We start from the raw sequence: 15,715 nt of genomic DNA, 5'->3' as shown, positions 1-15,715 counted from the left end.
ATATCTCACTGAAATTACTACAAAGATAAAGTATTTTTGTAATAGATTTCTTCTCAAAATTTACTCTCAAATATTCCCATATGGCTTGTGAGGTTGAAAGATGACATATATCAAGCATAAGAGATTCTGAAGAGTAGAAAGAATATACCGACAAGCTACTTTGTTGCATCTATCTCACCCATTATAAATAGTTTTCCACTCTTCATAGATAGGTCCTTTAGTTACAAGGGTACTATCATGAGCCTGATGAATTGGTTGAGGTGGACATTCATAATTACCAAAAACAATATCATGCAAGTCGTCGCCTTCAAGAATTAGCAGCATCTTTACTTTGCATCCAATAAATCCATGTCCTTGAAAGTGAGGAATGGAATGTTGTCCACAAGGAATCCATTGACGATTATAGAATTTGACATATCTGGCTAAGAGAATACATACAATATGAGATCACAGAATCTACATACCATATATGAGATGATGAGGAAAGTGCAACACAACAAGTTGTATGCAAAAGCTATACTACAAAGAAAGACATCTAGTTCAAAAAACATAGTCCAAAAGAAAGAGACCCAAGTTAGATGAAACATGGGCAGGAATAAAACGATCCAAAATTGGTGAAACATGTGCGAGAATAAATGGGCCCATCATAGAGGAGAAATATGAATGATGACCAAAACATTATATCTTTACTTTTTGGCCAATAATAGATAATAATCTTGCTAATTTTAGCAAAAACTCAAGAGTGAGTAATTGCGATAAAACCTATATCATAGAAGTTTGTACAAAAAGCTATTGTCCTATTTGTTTTCATGTTTCAAGTCCAATTTACTTGAACTAACATAACTTTTGACAGGAAGAAAGGTGTTGCCTTAAGAGTTCTCCAAATAGAAACTTTTAGGGTGTCCAAGTAAGGCATATCTACAATTCAACTATTATGTGCAATCTAAATGATGATCGAGTGAACTTCTTCTATGCTTAAAATTCAGAATACAAGATACTCATAACATACACAATATATCGAATTTAAGCATGAAAAGAACATGAATCAAGAATTGAAGACATACTACGTCATAAGTATACTTTCTCATTATCTTCTTCAAGAAGTTGGTTGTAGCCGATCATGATAGCTCTAATACCATGTTGAGACATAGAGAGAGAAGATATGTAAAGATCAGAGAGAGAGAGAGAGAGAAGAGACACACCATGTACACTCCCACAAACTATATCACATTGATCACAATCTACATATATATAGGTGAGATCTAGTCTAGATAAGGTGAGCTATATATATCTTCAACATAGTAAATTCCTTAATCTGTCTCCTTGGTGTCCTATATGCTTAAGTATAAGAAGATGATCCGCATTATTGATTGCCTAGACATTCGGTTGAGACAAGGCAAGGTTGGAGTCCAACCTAGATGCCAAAGGTGCTCTTTTTAGAGATTATGGGTAGTTGTAGGAGGTGAAAGCAAGACATTGAAATGTCGTCACAGCAATTGCGATTAGAACCATATGATAACATAGGATAGCCAAATTCTTGCTGATATTGATAAGTGCAAGCTTATCAGTATCCTGTTTTGTAAATTTGAGACTTATCTCAAAGCTCTTTGTAGGAAGTCATCTATTCATAGGCTAAGATTACTTTGTTTGAAGCGTCTCCTAGGACGATGTATATCATGTGACACCTTCATTAATACAAACCGCATTATTAAAAGTATCGCATCGCATTCGACAAAATACTAGGATTGAGGAACTGCGCGTGGGTGGACGGCTCCCCTGGTGAAGAGCGATGGTAATCCGGCGACGGCCGGCATAGTGATATCTAAAGGTGAGGCGATATAAGCGACGAGGTGAGGATCACAGTTTGCATTGAGAGCAAGTTCCCTGCAGCGGGTTCTCATTGCGAGACACATAGAAAAGCATAATTTTTTGTACATTGAAGAAAGTTTTGCAGCAGCAGATCCGACCGCCGGAGCAGTGTAGGTAGTGAGCATATAGTTTTCCACAGTAATATGGCCGGTAATGATCACGGGCGGGGACTAGCTGCAGCGATGGCAGCCACTGCTGTAGCTGTAGCGGTGCTAGCAGGGACGTTCCTGTTAGCGGGGGCGTCGGACCCAGAGGCGGTGACGGACTTCGTTGTGCCGGAGGGCATGAACCTGACGGAGATAGACGGAGGGTTCTTCACGTTCAACGGATTGGGGCGTGGGGCGGGCGCCGGGGCGGGGCAGTTCGCCGTGAAGAAGGCCTTCGTGGAGCAGTTCCCAGCCCTGTCGGGCCTGGGGATATCCGGCGCAGTGTTGGAGTTCCGGCCCAAGACGGTTAACCCGGTGCACACGCACCCGCGCGCGACGGAGCTGCTGTACCTCACGCACGGCATCCTGCACGTGGGGTTTGTGGATACGGGCAACCGCCTCTACGTCCAGCGCCTGGAGGAGGGCGACCTGTTCGTGTTCCCCAAGGGCCTCGTCCACTTCCAGATCAATCTCAGCGGCCACAAGACCGCCCGCGCCTTCGCCTCCTTCAGCTCCTCCGACCCCGGAGTCGTCTCCCTGCCTGCGACCCTCTTTGGCTCCCACATCAACCCCTCCATCCTCAAGCAGGCCTTCCAGATCGACGACTCCGTCCTCTCCCAGCTCCAATACCCGTTCATGGTGTAATAGGGTTTCACGTTCGGGTTCATGTATTTGCCTTCCAAACGGATGACTCGCGTATTGTTACCCTATCTTACCTTATAACTTTGGTTTTCCTTTCGCTCGCATCCTGTTGTCTCAGGCCTCGCCTACTCGTGTCTTTCACACTTCCTATCGCAAAGATTTCTTCAGGTATTAGAGCATTGCTCGCAACTCTCAACAGCTGGGGTCTTCTTGCTTTGACTTTATTGCGCACTATTTGGATAAAGATCACATAGTATCTACAATTGAAAATCAACCTTATCACCCAAAATGAGCCCAAAATTGAAATGGATTAGTTCAATTCAAGGACTTGGAATGATTAATTTCCCATCTAGAGTTCTCACCTGACATATCTAATTCAACCATTCACTCTTGCTCATTCACATCTTTTAAACTTGTATACTGCACTCAAGAAACAATTATTGGAGTTAACTTTTATATGTTCCATGCTTATGAGTCTCATAGATGTATGATCCTTGTGAGATGTTGAACAATCAAATTAAAGTTGGGATTTCTATAAGTCTTGATCTTTTTACATAAACCATAGCCATGTAAAGCATGAACCAAGGAAACAATCAACATATTTTGTAGCCTCCTTGAACAAAGTGAAAATTGTATTTATGTTCTTAATGTTTTGATCCGCATTCCAAGGAAGAAAATACAAATTAACAAGCTATGAATTCAAGGTTTAAACAATACTTCAAAGGAAGCATCATGAAAATAAAGGAGCACTTGTATGTGTTGGCCTAAGCATAAATTGTGTAAAGCTTAGTTTCTTACATTATGTCTATTCTATGCTACTAAGAACTTTCCTACTCTTTCAAATGCTTATGTGATTGGTCCTCCTTGAGTAACAATGCTTTGGTCTCTCTTGACTTATACAAGTGGAGATAAAGATGTCGTATCACCTCTTCTATAACTACTCTTAGGAACTCTTAGCTTGCTCGTTCACATCATCATAGTAGAAGCATACAGCTGATATTAACTTTATAAATAGGAAAGGTTCTAGCCCTCGATAGAATTGAATACCTAACATGGAAAGAATGGTTGAATACAATGAGTGAAGACACTACTTGAAAGAAATTTCAAAAACATGTAAAAAAGCTAATTCATATCGCATGCTTGGTATCCTAACCAAGGGCGATGAGAAATAACCATTAGCCTAAGTCTATGTATGAGAGTAACAAAATATAAAGTATATGCATTAAATGACTAAAAGAAAAGGCCAATGTGAGAGATACTATCCCCTTTTGCATCTCAATTAGAATAATATGAAAGAAGGAAAAGAGTATGGAGAATGGAGAAAAAGAAGACTATTTTGTCTCTATCTAGACCATCTATCTTTTGTTATGCATAATCTATTAAGACCTCGATCATCTTCATTTGGTATTAGAGCTTGAGCACAGATTGGAGCAAGGAGCATGTTGATTTGAGGTGTATATTGAATCTAGTGCTTGGTGTCTACCAATAAAAAAGATATAGATCTTCCTAGCCCCAAATCAAGTGAAATATGTATCCATATTCAAGGAGCTATTGTTGCTTGATTTGGGGCTTTAATGCCCAATTTAGGAGTTTGTTGCTTGATTTGGAGGGAAATTTTAAAGCCATTGGCAACTAAACAGAACATGTAAATTGTTGAAATCCATGAGGAAGATGAGAAACTCGAGGGAGAGAAAATAGAAGAGAGAGACATGAACATCAAAGAGCATACATAGAGATTGAATAGAAAAACCCAAAAGTGTGTCAACTAAGCACATGGAATAGGATTATATAGAGAGTGCTACCATGCTATATATAGACATATTATAGATGATAGGGGTGTGAGTAGGTGGAGACAATGAAGATGATAGGGGCATGAATGAGCAACGCCCTGCTATCATGAATGAAGTAGGAAAGAAAAGCACACCACACAGCTTGCTAGCTCTACTTTTAAGAAGAAAAGTAAACACAAGTAGTAGGCACTATTAATTGGAAGTAAAGCACATAGCTTGCTAATATTATTTTAAAAAAACACGAATCAAAAGCACGCAACTTGTTAATATTATCACTCTTAGGTTTTGAAGGAAGATAGCTTATTCAAATATGGATTTTAAGGTGCACTTTGTAGGAATTTAGATAATTTTTTGCGAATCTATAAGGCATTTTCAATGGAAATTGAAGATTTAAAGCTTCCAAGTGGCCGTTTGTTCAAAGCATTTCAGGCATACAATGTAGGTCATTTTAAATGTATAGACAAAGGGGAGTGGAAAATCAAGTTTATAAACAAGGAAGAAGTGTCCAATCCTCATTTGGACATTAATTTAACACATCTGAGGTGGAGTTTCATGCCAAAACACCTTAATTTATGAAGAAACATGGAGTGGGCAGCCAAGGAGGCTGTAAAAGACTCCAAAATCAAGTAGGCATGTTCAATTCGAAGGGGCACTTGGGTAGGATTTAAAAGGGTGGAGCTTTTTAATGTAACTAGTCATTATGAAGAGAGAAAGAAGGAGAAAAGAGACATATGGAAGCAAAAGATGGAATTTTGCCACTTGATTTCTTATTCTTTTCCTTTAGCACTTTAAAATACATAGTTAGAGCCTACTCATCAAGCTTCATGCGATGATAGCACTCTCAAGTGATGAATTAAAGAAACAAGAATGCTAGCTTTTTAGTATTTCTCTCTCTTGTACATTTCAATCTTTCTCTCCTCCCTTTCCACACACATAATGGAAATTCCTATGAGAGAAGGGGTTGGGACTAGGATAGAGAGAGGTGAGAGTGATATGGAAAAGAATATCCATGGTACATTGATCAAATCCATGAAGGATATTTCAATTGCATTAGTAGCTATCTTAAGTGTCCTTCGATTCCACACGGTGCCTCAATCATATTACGATGCATAAGCAATTTAATCATAAGTGCTCTAATTTTTATAGTTTGGATATATTTATTTTAGTGGTGGATAAATGAAGGTTTGAATTAAAATTTCAACACTTCACATTTTCTATCAGATTTTTTACTTTTTATTAAATAAATAGCTTAATTTTTCAAAAAAAAAGAAAAAATATTTAAAAGTTATAAATAATTAGTACTATGTTAGGAATGACCTAAGAAACAAAAAATATTTAAAAATCACACATTTATTCTCAAATTATAGAAAAACAAGGCTTTTTATATCCAAATATGGTAGTTTGATAACATAGGGTTCCACTTGTTGTATTCTAAGTGTGCCAAGTAAGAAAAAAATTGACAAATGTTGTTGCAATTGTTATACTCTATAGTTTATTGTTGCATAAGGTAAGGCATTTTGATTCTTAAAATTTTAAGTATTTAGAATGATTGTGCTATAGTTTTTTGCTATTGGCTTTAGGATATTGATTGCTTCTCTTAACCAAGATATCTCTAAAAGTATATTTATTATTGATCCACTGTTATCAGTGGAATTGTTTTCGAGATCTAGTTCAAAAATAGCAATGTTTTTCAAATCTTTTGATTCCATTACAAACTACCATATCTTTTTTCATTATGTCAAAAGATATGCTTATACTAATTCTTTGTTGTTATATTTATTTCTTACTAACATTTTGATTTACAGACAACATTGGAGGCTTATATATATTTACATAAATTATCCTCATGAACTCTCTAAATGGTATCCATGTTCAAGCAAAAATGTGTATTGAATGAAATGTTACTTGCTTTTTGGTGATTTATTTATTTATTTTTACTTTCTATTTTACTTAAAAGTTTCTGAATATAGTATTGGTAGGCTCATGACTGTATTCTTGGACACCACATATGAGGATATTGCTAATCGTGGAGAACCATACAACTTTCTCTAACAAGACGTACCATTACAAAGTGATGCACATACTTGTGGATGGAGAGTGATACTAAATGTAATAGTTTTATTTTTTATAGATTTAAAAGAAAACTTGCTTTACAATTACTTATATGTTTGTATTGAATAGTATACTTTTAACAATGTCACCCAACAAGATAAGATACTAGAAAGTTTTCATATTTATGGATCAAAACTTACAATTGTAGGAGGCAAACAACTCATACAAGAGAAAGAACATTGAATTTGAACTTATATCTAGGGGATGTATTGTCTAGCAGCTCCAAAGTACCCCTTATATCCTTTAAACTTCAATTTGATGTAACATTTATCTCCTTTTCTTCTTCATGTGCTATAACTTGCACCTTAAGTTTAAAAGTCAAACAACCTATATCAGAATCCAAGGCAATCCAAAGGCCTAGTTTAAGTTTGTGTCTCTTATAATCAAAGTCCAAAGCAAGAGTTTATGGTTTGATATTTATAGCAAAGCCAAGGATTGGGGGTGTGTAGTACATCTCATGATATCACCCTTATGGTCATACTATCTAGATTTCCAAAGCCTTCCTATAATGTCATTCAATTCCTCTTTTGCAAAATTTCTACTTAGCCAAGATATATTTGTCCTTTTGTAGACATACTATTTTGAAGCACACCATAAAGATATATAAGGGTATAAACCATAATACGCATATTGTTCTTGAGATCCTTCAAACTATTATGGACTTTTAAATATATTGATATATTTTAAATATATTATGGAATTTTAAATATATTTACTATTATGGACCCAACAAAGATGTTTAAAGTGACAGAATTACTCATGGAATAAAATACCCCCGTCATCGCTATTAGCGACGCGATGAATTCGTCGTTATTAGAGTTGCTATTTTCGTCACTATTAGCATTGCTTTTTTTGCATCACTAATTTGGATAGCAACGCAAATAGTGACACTAATAGCGATGGAAATAGTGACTCTAATAGAGACGAAAATAGTGACATTAATAGCGACGCTTGTAGAGTAAATTTCTAACTCAAATAGGGACAGTTATAGAGGGAAAAAATTTTAGGTAGCAAGGCTGCATCTAAATATTCTTATATAAGTGATCTTCTATCTCTTCTTTCTTGGCCTCACCTCAATATCAATGGATGAGGTGTTTCAATATCAAAAGAATTAAGCTCATCCTCCCCCTTCTCAAACTGCATTTCTGGAGCTCAGACTAGTTGTTGTACTTCAAGTAGCTCCCTGAAATGAATGAATTAATCTTTACCAAGTGACTTGGTAAAGATATTTGCTACTTGGTCTTCTATCTTCACATGAAGTAGATCAATCTGTCCTACAAGTACCATTTCCCTGATGAAATGGTAATGAATCTCTATGTGTTTGGATCTAGCATGATAGACAGGGTTGCTAGTCAACATCATGTTATTAAGATTGTCACAATGCAATGTGACTTTACTGTCCTGGTGTGCAGATCGGATGTTGTATGCTCGCGTAGTGAATGTCGGAAGGTACCCAAGAACAATAGAACTCTACTTTTTGCATAAATTACAAGGTAAAAAGCATGAACAACATGAATAAGAGACCAATTGGGTGCAATCTCCCCCCATGCCTTGTGTGAGTGCTCCACAAAGCATGTATTTTATGTATTATTCATCTTCAAGCTCAAATAATAGCCCAAATTACAAAATAGCAAGCTTTTAGCTTTTGAGTTTTCTTTAACACAAAATAGGAATAAAGCTAATGGGTGGTGCCGAAAGAGTTTGGCATGCCCAATACAATGTCCAAATAGAAATAACATAATCGTGCGCCCATGCGCATAAAAAATAATAATAAATATCCAACGCCTCAATAAATAGGCGTGACAAAATATAGGTGCCATGCCTAAGGTATGCGCCCATCAAAATATAAATGATAAATCGAATACTCGCTATCCTCCAATGCTTTCCTCTGCCACTGCTGCTATCTCTACACATCAACTGAAGCATTCACAATCGTTAGTAAAATAATACAATTAAACCGACAAAAGTGAATACTTAACAGTCTTCAGCTACATAAATAAATCAAATACTTAGAAATAAATCCTAACCTTAATTTATTACGAGTGTGCACTCTAAACTCATAAACATTTTTAAATTTAATATGTATTTTGCGGAATCACCCGCTATGAAATCACCCATGTACACACTAAATTAATGAAACACCCGAAAAGGACAGGTGTCCCCATCAACTTCTCGCACAAAGAATCCACTTTGTGTATGAGCCCCGGTCATCAAAGTTTACAGAATCCACCGTAAAACCTCACGAAATCCACCGTGGCACGGAATCCAACGTGAAATATGCCTCCTGGCATCATACCCCCGGGGTGGGATAGCAATTGACCTCAATTGCTATTAGCTCAATGTGGAGGTAATAGAGTGGGGAAAGCATTTAAGTCTCTAGCGTGCATCCATTGTGCTTCCTCTACAGGATGGTTCTTAAATTTAACTAGATATCTAGAATATCTTCGGCAAGTTCTAGTGGTCATAAAGTCAGTATCTATGATAGCTTCTAGTTCAAGTATTTCAGTCTCTTCCTCTAACAAAGGTGGGTTTTCATAAACAGGGTGTACAGGTAATTCATTAGGAGAAATATGGACTCTCTTTTTTGCCCCTTAAGGAGTTTCTCTCACCTCTCTCTCTCTAAAAAGAGATTTCAAAATAATATTATAAAAAGAGATCTTCTACAATCAAGCAAATCTCGTTTTTGTGTTTTCAATAGATTTCACCTATTAGTTTATTCCCAAACTGCAGGATAAGGTCACTTTTTCTCAAAATCCTCTTAACTAAAAAAATACAATTCTATTTTTTCTAAAAACACAACCAATCATTGATACATGACTCTTTAATTCCCTCATGAATTTTCAATATTAAAATATATGAGAATCATTCTCATTCTCGCTTCTTAAAAGGGCGGAAGTTAAAAACGATACAAAATGACGTACACATCATATTTTAAGATTATTTTTTACCCAGATACACCTTTTTGACTCGAGAGTTTCCTTGTAAATTTTCATATTTTTTGGACAAGTATATACCTATTTCTGGGCATTTTTTCATTCCCTCAAAAAGCTCTAGTTTTGTCCCAAATTTTGTGCATTCTTCTCTTTCCCTCCAGAATATGGTTTCTTGCATACGAGTTCTTCTGAAGCAGCATTGAGGAGTAGTTTTGATACCATTTGTTGAAATCAAATAATCTCTATCTACAACACACTCTACCGTGCTACAAGCCATCTTCCTCTTCAGAAATATACAGTAAGAAATCTCCGTCTTCAACAGTCTATACTACAAGCAATCCAGTGATAATGGAGGTATCTTTATTTTTTTAATCTTTGTGATGTTATTATTCTTCACAGTTGTTGTTCAGTCCTTAAGCATCAATTCATAGAGAGAGAGAGAGGGGAGAGAGAGAGAGAGAGGGAGGAGGGGAGAAGGAGGGGACAGAGAGGACTATGTGAGATGAATAAAGAAAATAAGTGATAGAGTGACAGATAGTAAAATAGGGCAAAAGATAAGATGATGTTATTGTTTTCCACTAGCCAAGCTTCGGTATGAATGTGTTTAGGGTTTTCTTGATGAATTTTTGTTGAGAGAGAGAGAGAGAGAGAGAGAGAGAGAGAGAGAGAGAATATTTTGGATAGAACAGAAGATAAGATTTGATGCTAATTAGAGGTAGATTAAAAGCCAAGATTACAGGCTGATTAGGGGTTGATTAGGGCCTATCAAGACTGAAAGCAAGAGAAAGAGACAAGAACCAACTGGGTTTAAAAAAAAACACAGATATAGTGAATCAAAGGGGTGTAGTTCTGCGATTTGAATGTTAATCCAAGTTAACATTTGCATACTTTTTTTTTTGCAGAATGCAGGTGCAGGATGTACCAAGAGAAAGAGAGATATTCACTTTCAATTGGAGGATGAATATGCACCAATGTTCAAAAGAACTGTGGAAAGAGATGATGCAATAAGATGCAGGATGCAACGAGAAAGAAATGCAAGGAAAAAAAATGTGGACCTTTGGGTTGATGGGTGCATTTATCCACCCGATCCACTCACTCGAAGGCCACCACAATTTGAAGGGCTTACATCATTTGTAAAGTTTGCTTGTGAAGGCAATGAAGGATTGTATGGATACACATGCAGACTTGTCACACAAGGATTAGCAAGGGCTCATCAAACCTTGATAAATATGCAGACAAGATTACAAGGGAATATGCATTCTTTGATGGAAAATGATAGATTATTGGCTGAGAAGGATAGAGAGAATTAGAACCTACAACAAGCAATGTCTGTCATTGAAGATGCTATGCATGCTACACACGTGCAGAATATGGAGTTACAGTCTAAAGTCAATGACTTGGAGAAGGAGAATCGAAACATAGAGAGGAAGCTCACAAAAACTTTGGAGATTGGGTCCACTTTAAAAACCAAAGAGGCACGTCGGTGCATCCGATCCGTTAAACCAATTCACCAATTAGCCAAAGGAAGTGGACAATATCATAGACGGATATATGCTCAATCTAGTAGAATGAGAAATATGTTTCCTCATGCAGAGAATGATACTATTGCCAAAGTCCTTAGCAAGGATATGGTCAAAAATGCATTAGAAAATCGTAAATTCAGGGACATTGTGGATGGTGTTGCTAGTGAATGTCTTAGGGATGTGAGCAACTTGTTTACTGCTACAGATGCTCAAGGATTATGTGACAAGGTGGGAGTGAGTTCTGAGTTATATAGTATGCTCTATCAACAATTGGATACAGGTTTTAAGCAAGTCATCAATACTAAGCGAGTAATGCCTCTACCAAAACCATTTCACGTGAAGAAGACTCAAAAATAACTAAATGAGAAAGTTTTAGAACTAATTGGTGAGCCTACGCATCTGGAACACACACACATATTGAAGTATGGTTCCAAAGAAGTTGCCTTTGTATTGAATGCATCCAACAACTTTGTATTGGATATATGTAGGGTTCAGATTGCTATGGTCAAGTTCTACAATATGTCTATGGAAGAATGTAGAGGCAAGCTTAAGTTTGTCCTCAAACTTGATAAGAGTGAGATTATCAAGGGGCAAAAACTTGAGCGTGTGAGTATAACACTTATGAATCGAGCATTGGATCCCAACATCGATGAAAAACATCCTTTATACTTCAGTGTACAATTGGAGAATGAAATATGGTGGCTTGCAGCATTTGAAGTACCAAAGGAGGACCATGAAGTACTTAAAGTTTTTTTTTAAACCTCACTAATATACCCAGTATTATTCAACAGCAAAATAATGGAGCAGTTTTACACGTTGAGGGGTTTGGGGACTATCAAGTTGAATGGCATCTTGCAGGTGATTTAAAAACATTGAAGTGTATGTTTGGTTTATCAAATGCAGCAAATGCAAAATTTCCGTGCATATACTACATGCAAACTAGGAAGAAAGGGAAAGATGGAAAGAAAGAATGGCTTGCCAAGGCAGGACAACAGGGTGCTCCGACACGTGATCAGAAAGTCATGAGAAATGGAATGCTATTTCCAGTGGATCCAAACTGGTGCCCTATTTTGGAAATACCACTAACAAGGGTTCACTTTTGCACATTGCATTGTTTGGTTAGAATAATTGAGAAGCTAGTATATGAATATATATGCTTTGCATACAAGATACAGCCCGTGTCAGAATCTGATGCTACATGCAAGAAGGTAGAACAAGTCCTCTCTGAAGTTGGATTGCACGGAGGCCAAGTAGAAATAAAAAAGGACGAGAAAAAATCAAGGGAAGAGTGGAAATGTTCCTTGTAAACCATGCTTTGGCAGACCCAAGGCTAGGAAGTTTTTATCTCCACCTCGAGATGAGGAAGGCAATCTACCAGTAAAACAACCAGAGAAGTACGAAGCATGGAAAAAGTTGCATCTTGCTGTTTCAGATTGGAGCAATGGGGGACGAACGAGGATTGAGAAGGCAGAAGTGTGGATACACCTAGATAGATTAGCAGCTCTCTTACAGAAGTTGAGGTTTATGGATGGTGATGCCAATGCATTTAAAGAGACAACTACTAAATTTCATAAGTCCATGGTGGAGGCATGGACTACAAATAGCATAACACACTACATGGTTAGTATTATCACCATTGCAAAAAAAAATCATCATTTCGAATTTCTTTGTGTTTCTAATCTCTTTTCTTGTGCAGCATATACTTGAAGCACATGGTCCATACTTTGCAGATCAAGGAAGTTTGGCAATATGGTCAACTCAAGGCATGGAAAGATCTCACTGGCAAGCTCGCTGTGCTTTTCAAAAGGCAACTGATCATGGAGGTGGCATCTATGATTTCAATTCTATGAGGCAATTATTCCAATGGTGGTATAGGAGACTAGAGATACGATACGAGGAAAAAGAAAAGAAGTCCAAAACATCTCAAGCAGAATCTATAAGTAGGGCAATATATGAAGTGAGAAAAGCAAGATATGAAAACAGCACAGCTAGACAACGGCATGCAGAATGGTTGGCAACCCAAGAGAGAGATGGCAAAAAATGGAGACCTAGATAAAGATAATAATTTTGATGCATTTAGAGTCCACAAGAGAGCACAAGTCCCAAGGATATGACACATCAATACTCATATCTCTAACATGAGATGTCTTATAAATTTTCTTTAAAATGTCAAAGGTTTGTCACTATGTTTTTCAAAGTCGATTTCGAACTTTGTTTTTTAATTATGAAAAGTCGATTTTGAAATCCTAAGACAAAGATATGAAAATTCCAAACATTGGAACATTCACTGGCCTAGAGAGAGAGGGGGGGCATGAGGGGGTGTTAGGAGATAGAGAGAGGTAGGAATGGGGTGGAGAAATGAAATGAAATGATAAATTTAAAATTCATTTACACCACAGTAAGTTTGAAAGTTTCGTATTTAAGTCGTCTCTCCTTTCATTTTTTCCCATTGCTCTCCACTCTACCCTCCACCTTTCTATCCTTCATCATCACAGCCATGGCACGTTCCAAGCTTCCTATCAAAAAGGCACCTGCGAGAGCAAGAGCTCAACACTCTTCCGAATCCCCTGGTGACCGATAACGGTGGCCCTACTGCAGCCAATAATGGTGGCGCTACTATGGCCAACAATGGTGGCCCTAGTGTGGTCGATAATGATGGTTCGCCATTGTCCAGAAATGGTGGTCCACATGCTCCAGCTCGTAATACACGCCCTCCAACACATAAAAAGCGAAGATGGAGACCACGCACAATTGCGCTACGCGAGATAAGGAAATTCCAGAAGAGTGCCGACTTGATTATTCCTAAGGCACCATTCTCCAGGTTGGTGCGAGAAATACTGCAAGATCTACAGTTAGGGCATCATCACAAGTTCTTTTCGAGGAACCAGGCAAGGAATGTGGGGCGATGGTCAAGCCAAGCCTTGCTTGCTCTCCAAGAAGCAGCTGAAAGCTACTTGATTGATCTAATGAGTGATGGTCAACTTTTAGCCATTCATGCCCGACGTATCACTATTAAGCCCATAGATCTGGTTCTTGTTCGCAGGATCTGCAATAACAAGGATGCATTTAATCTTAATGTCAACAATATGCTTTGAGAAGCTACCTTGTAATTGGATCTATGTTTTTAGCTCAAGTTTGGTTGTAGATTGTAAGGAGCTTAGTTTTGGGTTATCTTTCCAGTAGACCTTCAAGTATTTGATAGTAGTGGCTTGCAAAATGGAGCTAAATTTTCCCTAGCTCTAGTTGTACTTGGTGCGATGCACTATCTACTGTGTATTTCATAGTTTCGCAATGCTAAATCCAATATGTGATATTCTATTTTGACCATGTTTCGCATTGTGTGAATTTTCAGGTTTCCAATTTTGTAAGTAGTTTTGTTGAGGATAAATTCAATGTGAAACCACGTACACGTCGGTGATCGGTTTTACATGGGCCGATGCACTATATCCTTACTATATTTAGTGGTTTGGAAATAATATATCCGATATGCGATATTCCATTTTATCCATGATTTATTTTTTGTCAATTTTTAAGTTTCCAATGTTTCGCATTGCGAGGTTGACAATACATTTAATCTGCAGTTGCGCACACTCATTATCAGTACATTTAATCTACAGTTGCGAGGTTGAAAATACATTATTAGTGCAGTATAATGCAATTAACGCATTTTCAAAAAAAGATTGAACCGTCAAATTTATAAATCGGAATCTGGTGAAACTTCACCCTCATGCTGGGCATTAGAAAAACTCATTTATATTAAAAATTTGGTCCCATCAAAAGCCTCTGGGTCACCGGTCCGGAGGCTCGTGTCTGGGGCCCTGAATCCCCAGATTCAGGGCCCCAGACGCGAGCCTCCGGACAGGTGATGTAGAGGCTTCTGTTGGGGCCAAATTTTTTTTGGGTGGTTGATGTGTCCTTGAGGAGTCTACAGGTAAAATTTCATGTGAATCAGAGCACTGGTGATATTTTTCCAAAGCGTGGATTCATTAATTAAAATTTTAGGGTTTTTGAAAAGTTTGGCTATAAGTTTAAAGTTTCACCTCATTTTACACATTTCACTTTTGAGTTCTGAGTTCTCTCTCCTAGAAGACATGGTACGCACCAAGCAAGCGGCCCGGAGATACCCCCTGGAAATTCCATACGGCAGCCACGTTCTCCAGCTCCACCACCACCACCACCACGCCAGCATCGCAAGCGTCGATGGAAGCCAGGCATAGTGGATCTTTGTGAGATCCACCGCTACCAGAAGATCACTCACCTCCTAATACCGAAGGCTCCATTCTAGAAGTTGGTGCGGGAGATCATGGAGGGCATACTAATCAGGAACAACAGGACCCAGTTTCGAGATACATCACACGCGAAACAACCGGATCGCTGGACTGCCTAGGCCCTCCTCGCACTACAAGAAGCTTCTAAAGCCTACCTCATCGACTTATTTGGAGACAGTCTATGCAGCGGTGCATGCAAGGAGGGTCACCGTCACCGACAGGGATCTGTGGATAGTCAGGTTCTTTTGGCGATGGAAAGATAGTCCTCGCGGAGGTCAGCAAGGATAGAGGTGTACAACTCAAAAGCACATGGAATGTAGCTTCTGAAGACATTTTGTAAAGCCTTGGTTGTAATGGACCCCATGTAAAATTGTTATTAATACAAATACAAAGTTTTTGGCGCGTCTTATTTTTGTTTGGTCGCTTGATATT

The 15,715-nt window shown here is 37.9% G+C and overlaps 1 protein-coding gene across 1 annotated transcript; it reads left to right on the top strand.

Annotated features, from left to right (window-relative positions):
- Window positions 1–1,993: 1,993 nt before the first annotated feature.
- On the top strand, window positions 1,994–2,777 carry LOC148025945 (germin-like protein 9-3). The gene has a single exon (XM_087692163.1). The coding sequence runs from the start codon at window positions 2,013–2,015 to the stop codon at window positions 2,658–2,660; it is 648 nt and encodes a 215-aa protein (XP_087548289.1). The 5' UTR covers window positions 1,994–2,012; the 3' UTR covers window positions 2,661–2,777.
- Window positions 2,778–15,715: the final 12,938 nt, after the last annotated feature.

This window comes from Lygodium microphyllum, chromosome 14, assembly GCF_053477565.2.
Source record: "Lygodium microphyllum isolate KBCC chromosome 14, Lygodium_microphyllum_v1.1.10, whole genome shotgun sequence".
NCBI classification, from domain to species: domain Eukaryota; kingdom Viridiplantae; phylum Streptophyta; class Polypodiopsida; order Schizaeales; family Lygodiaceae; genus Lygodium; species Lygodium microphyllum.
The sequence above is the reverse complement of the archived record's forward strand: the minus strand, read 5'-3'. Positions and strand labels throughout refer to the sequence as shown.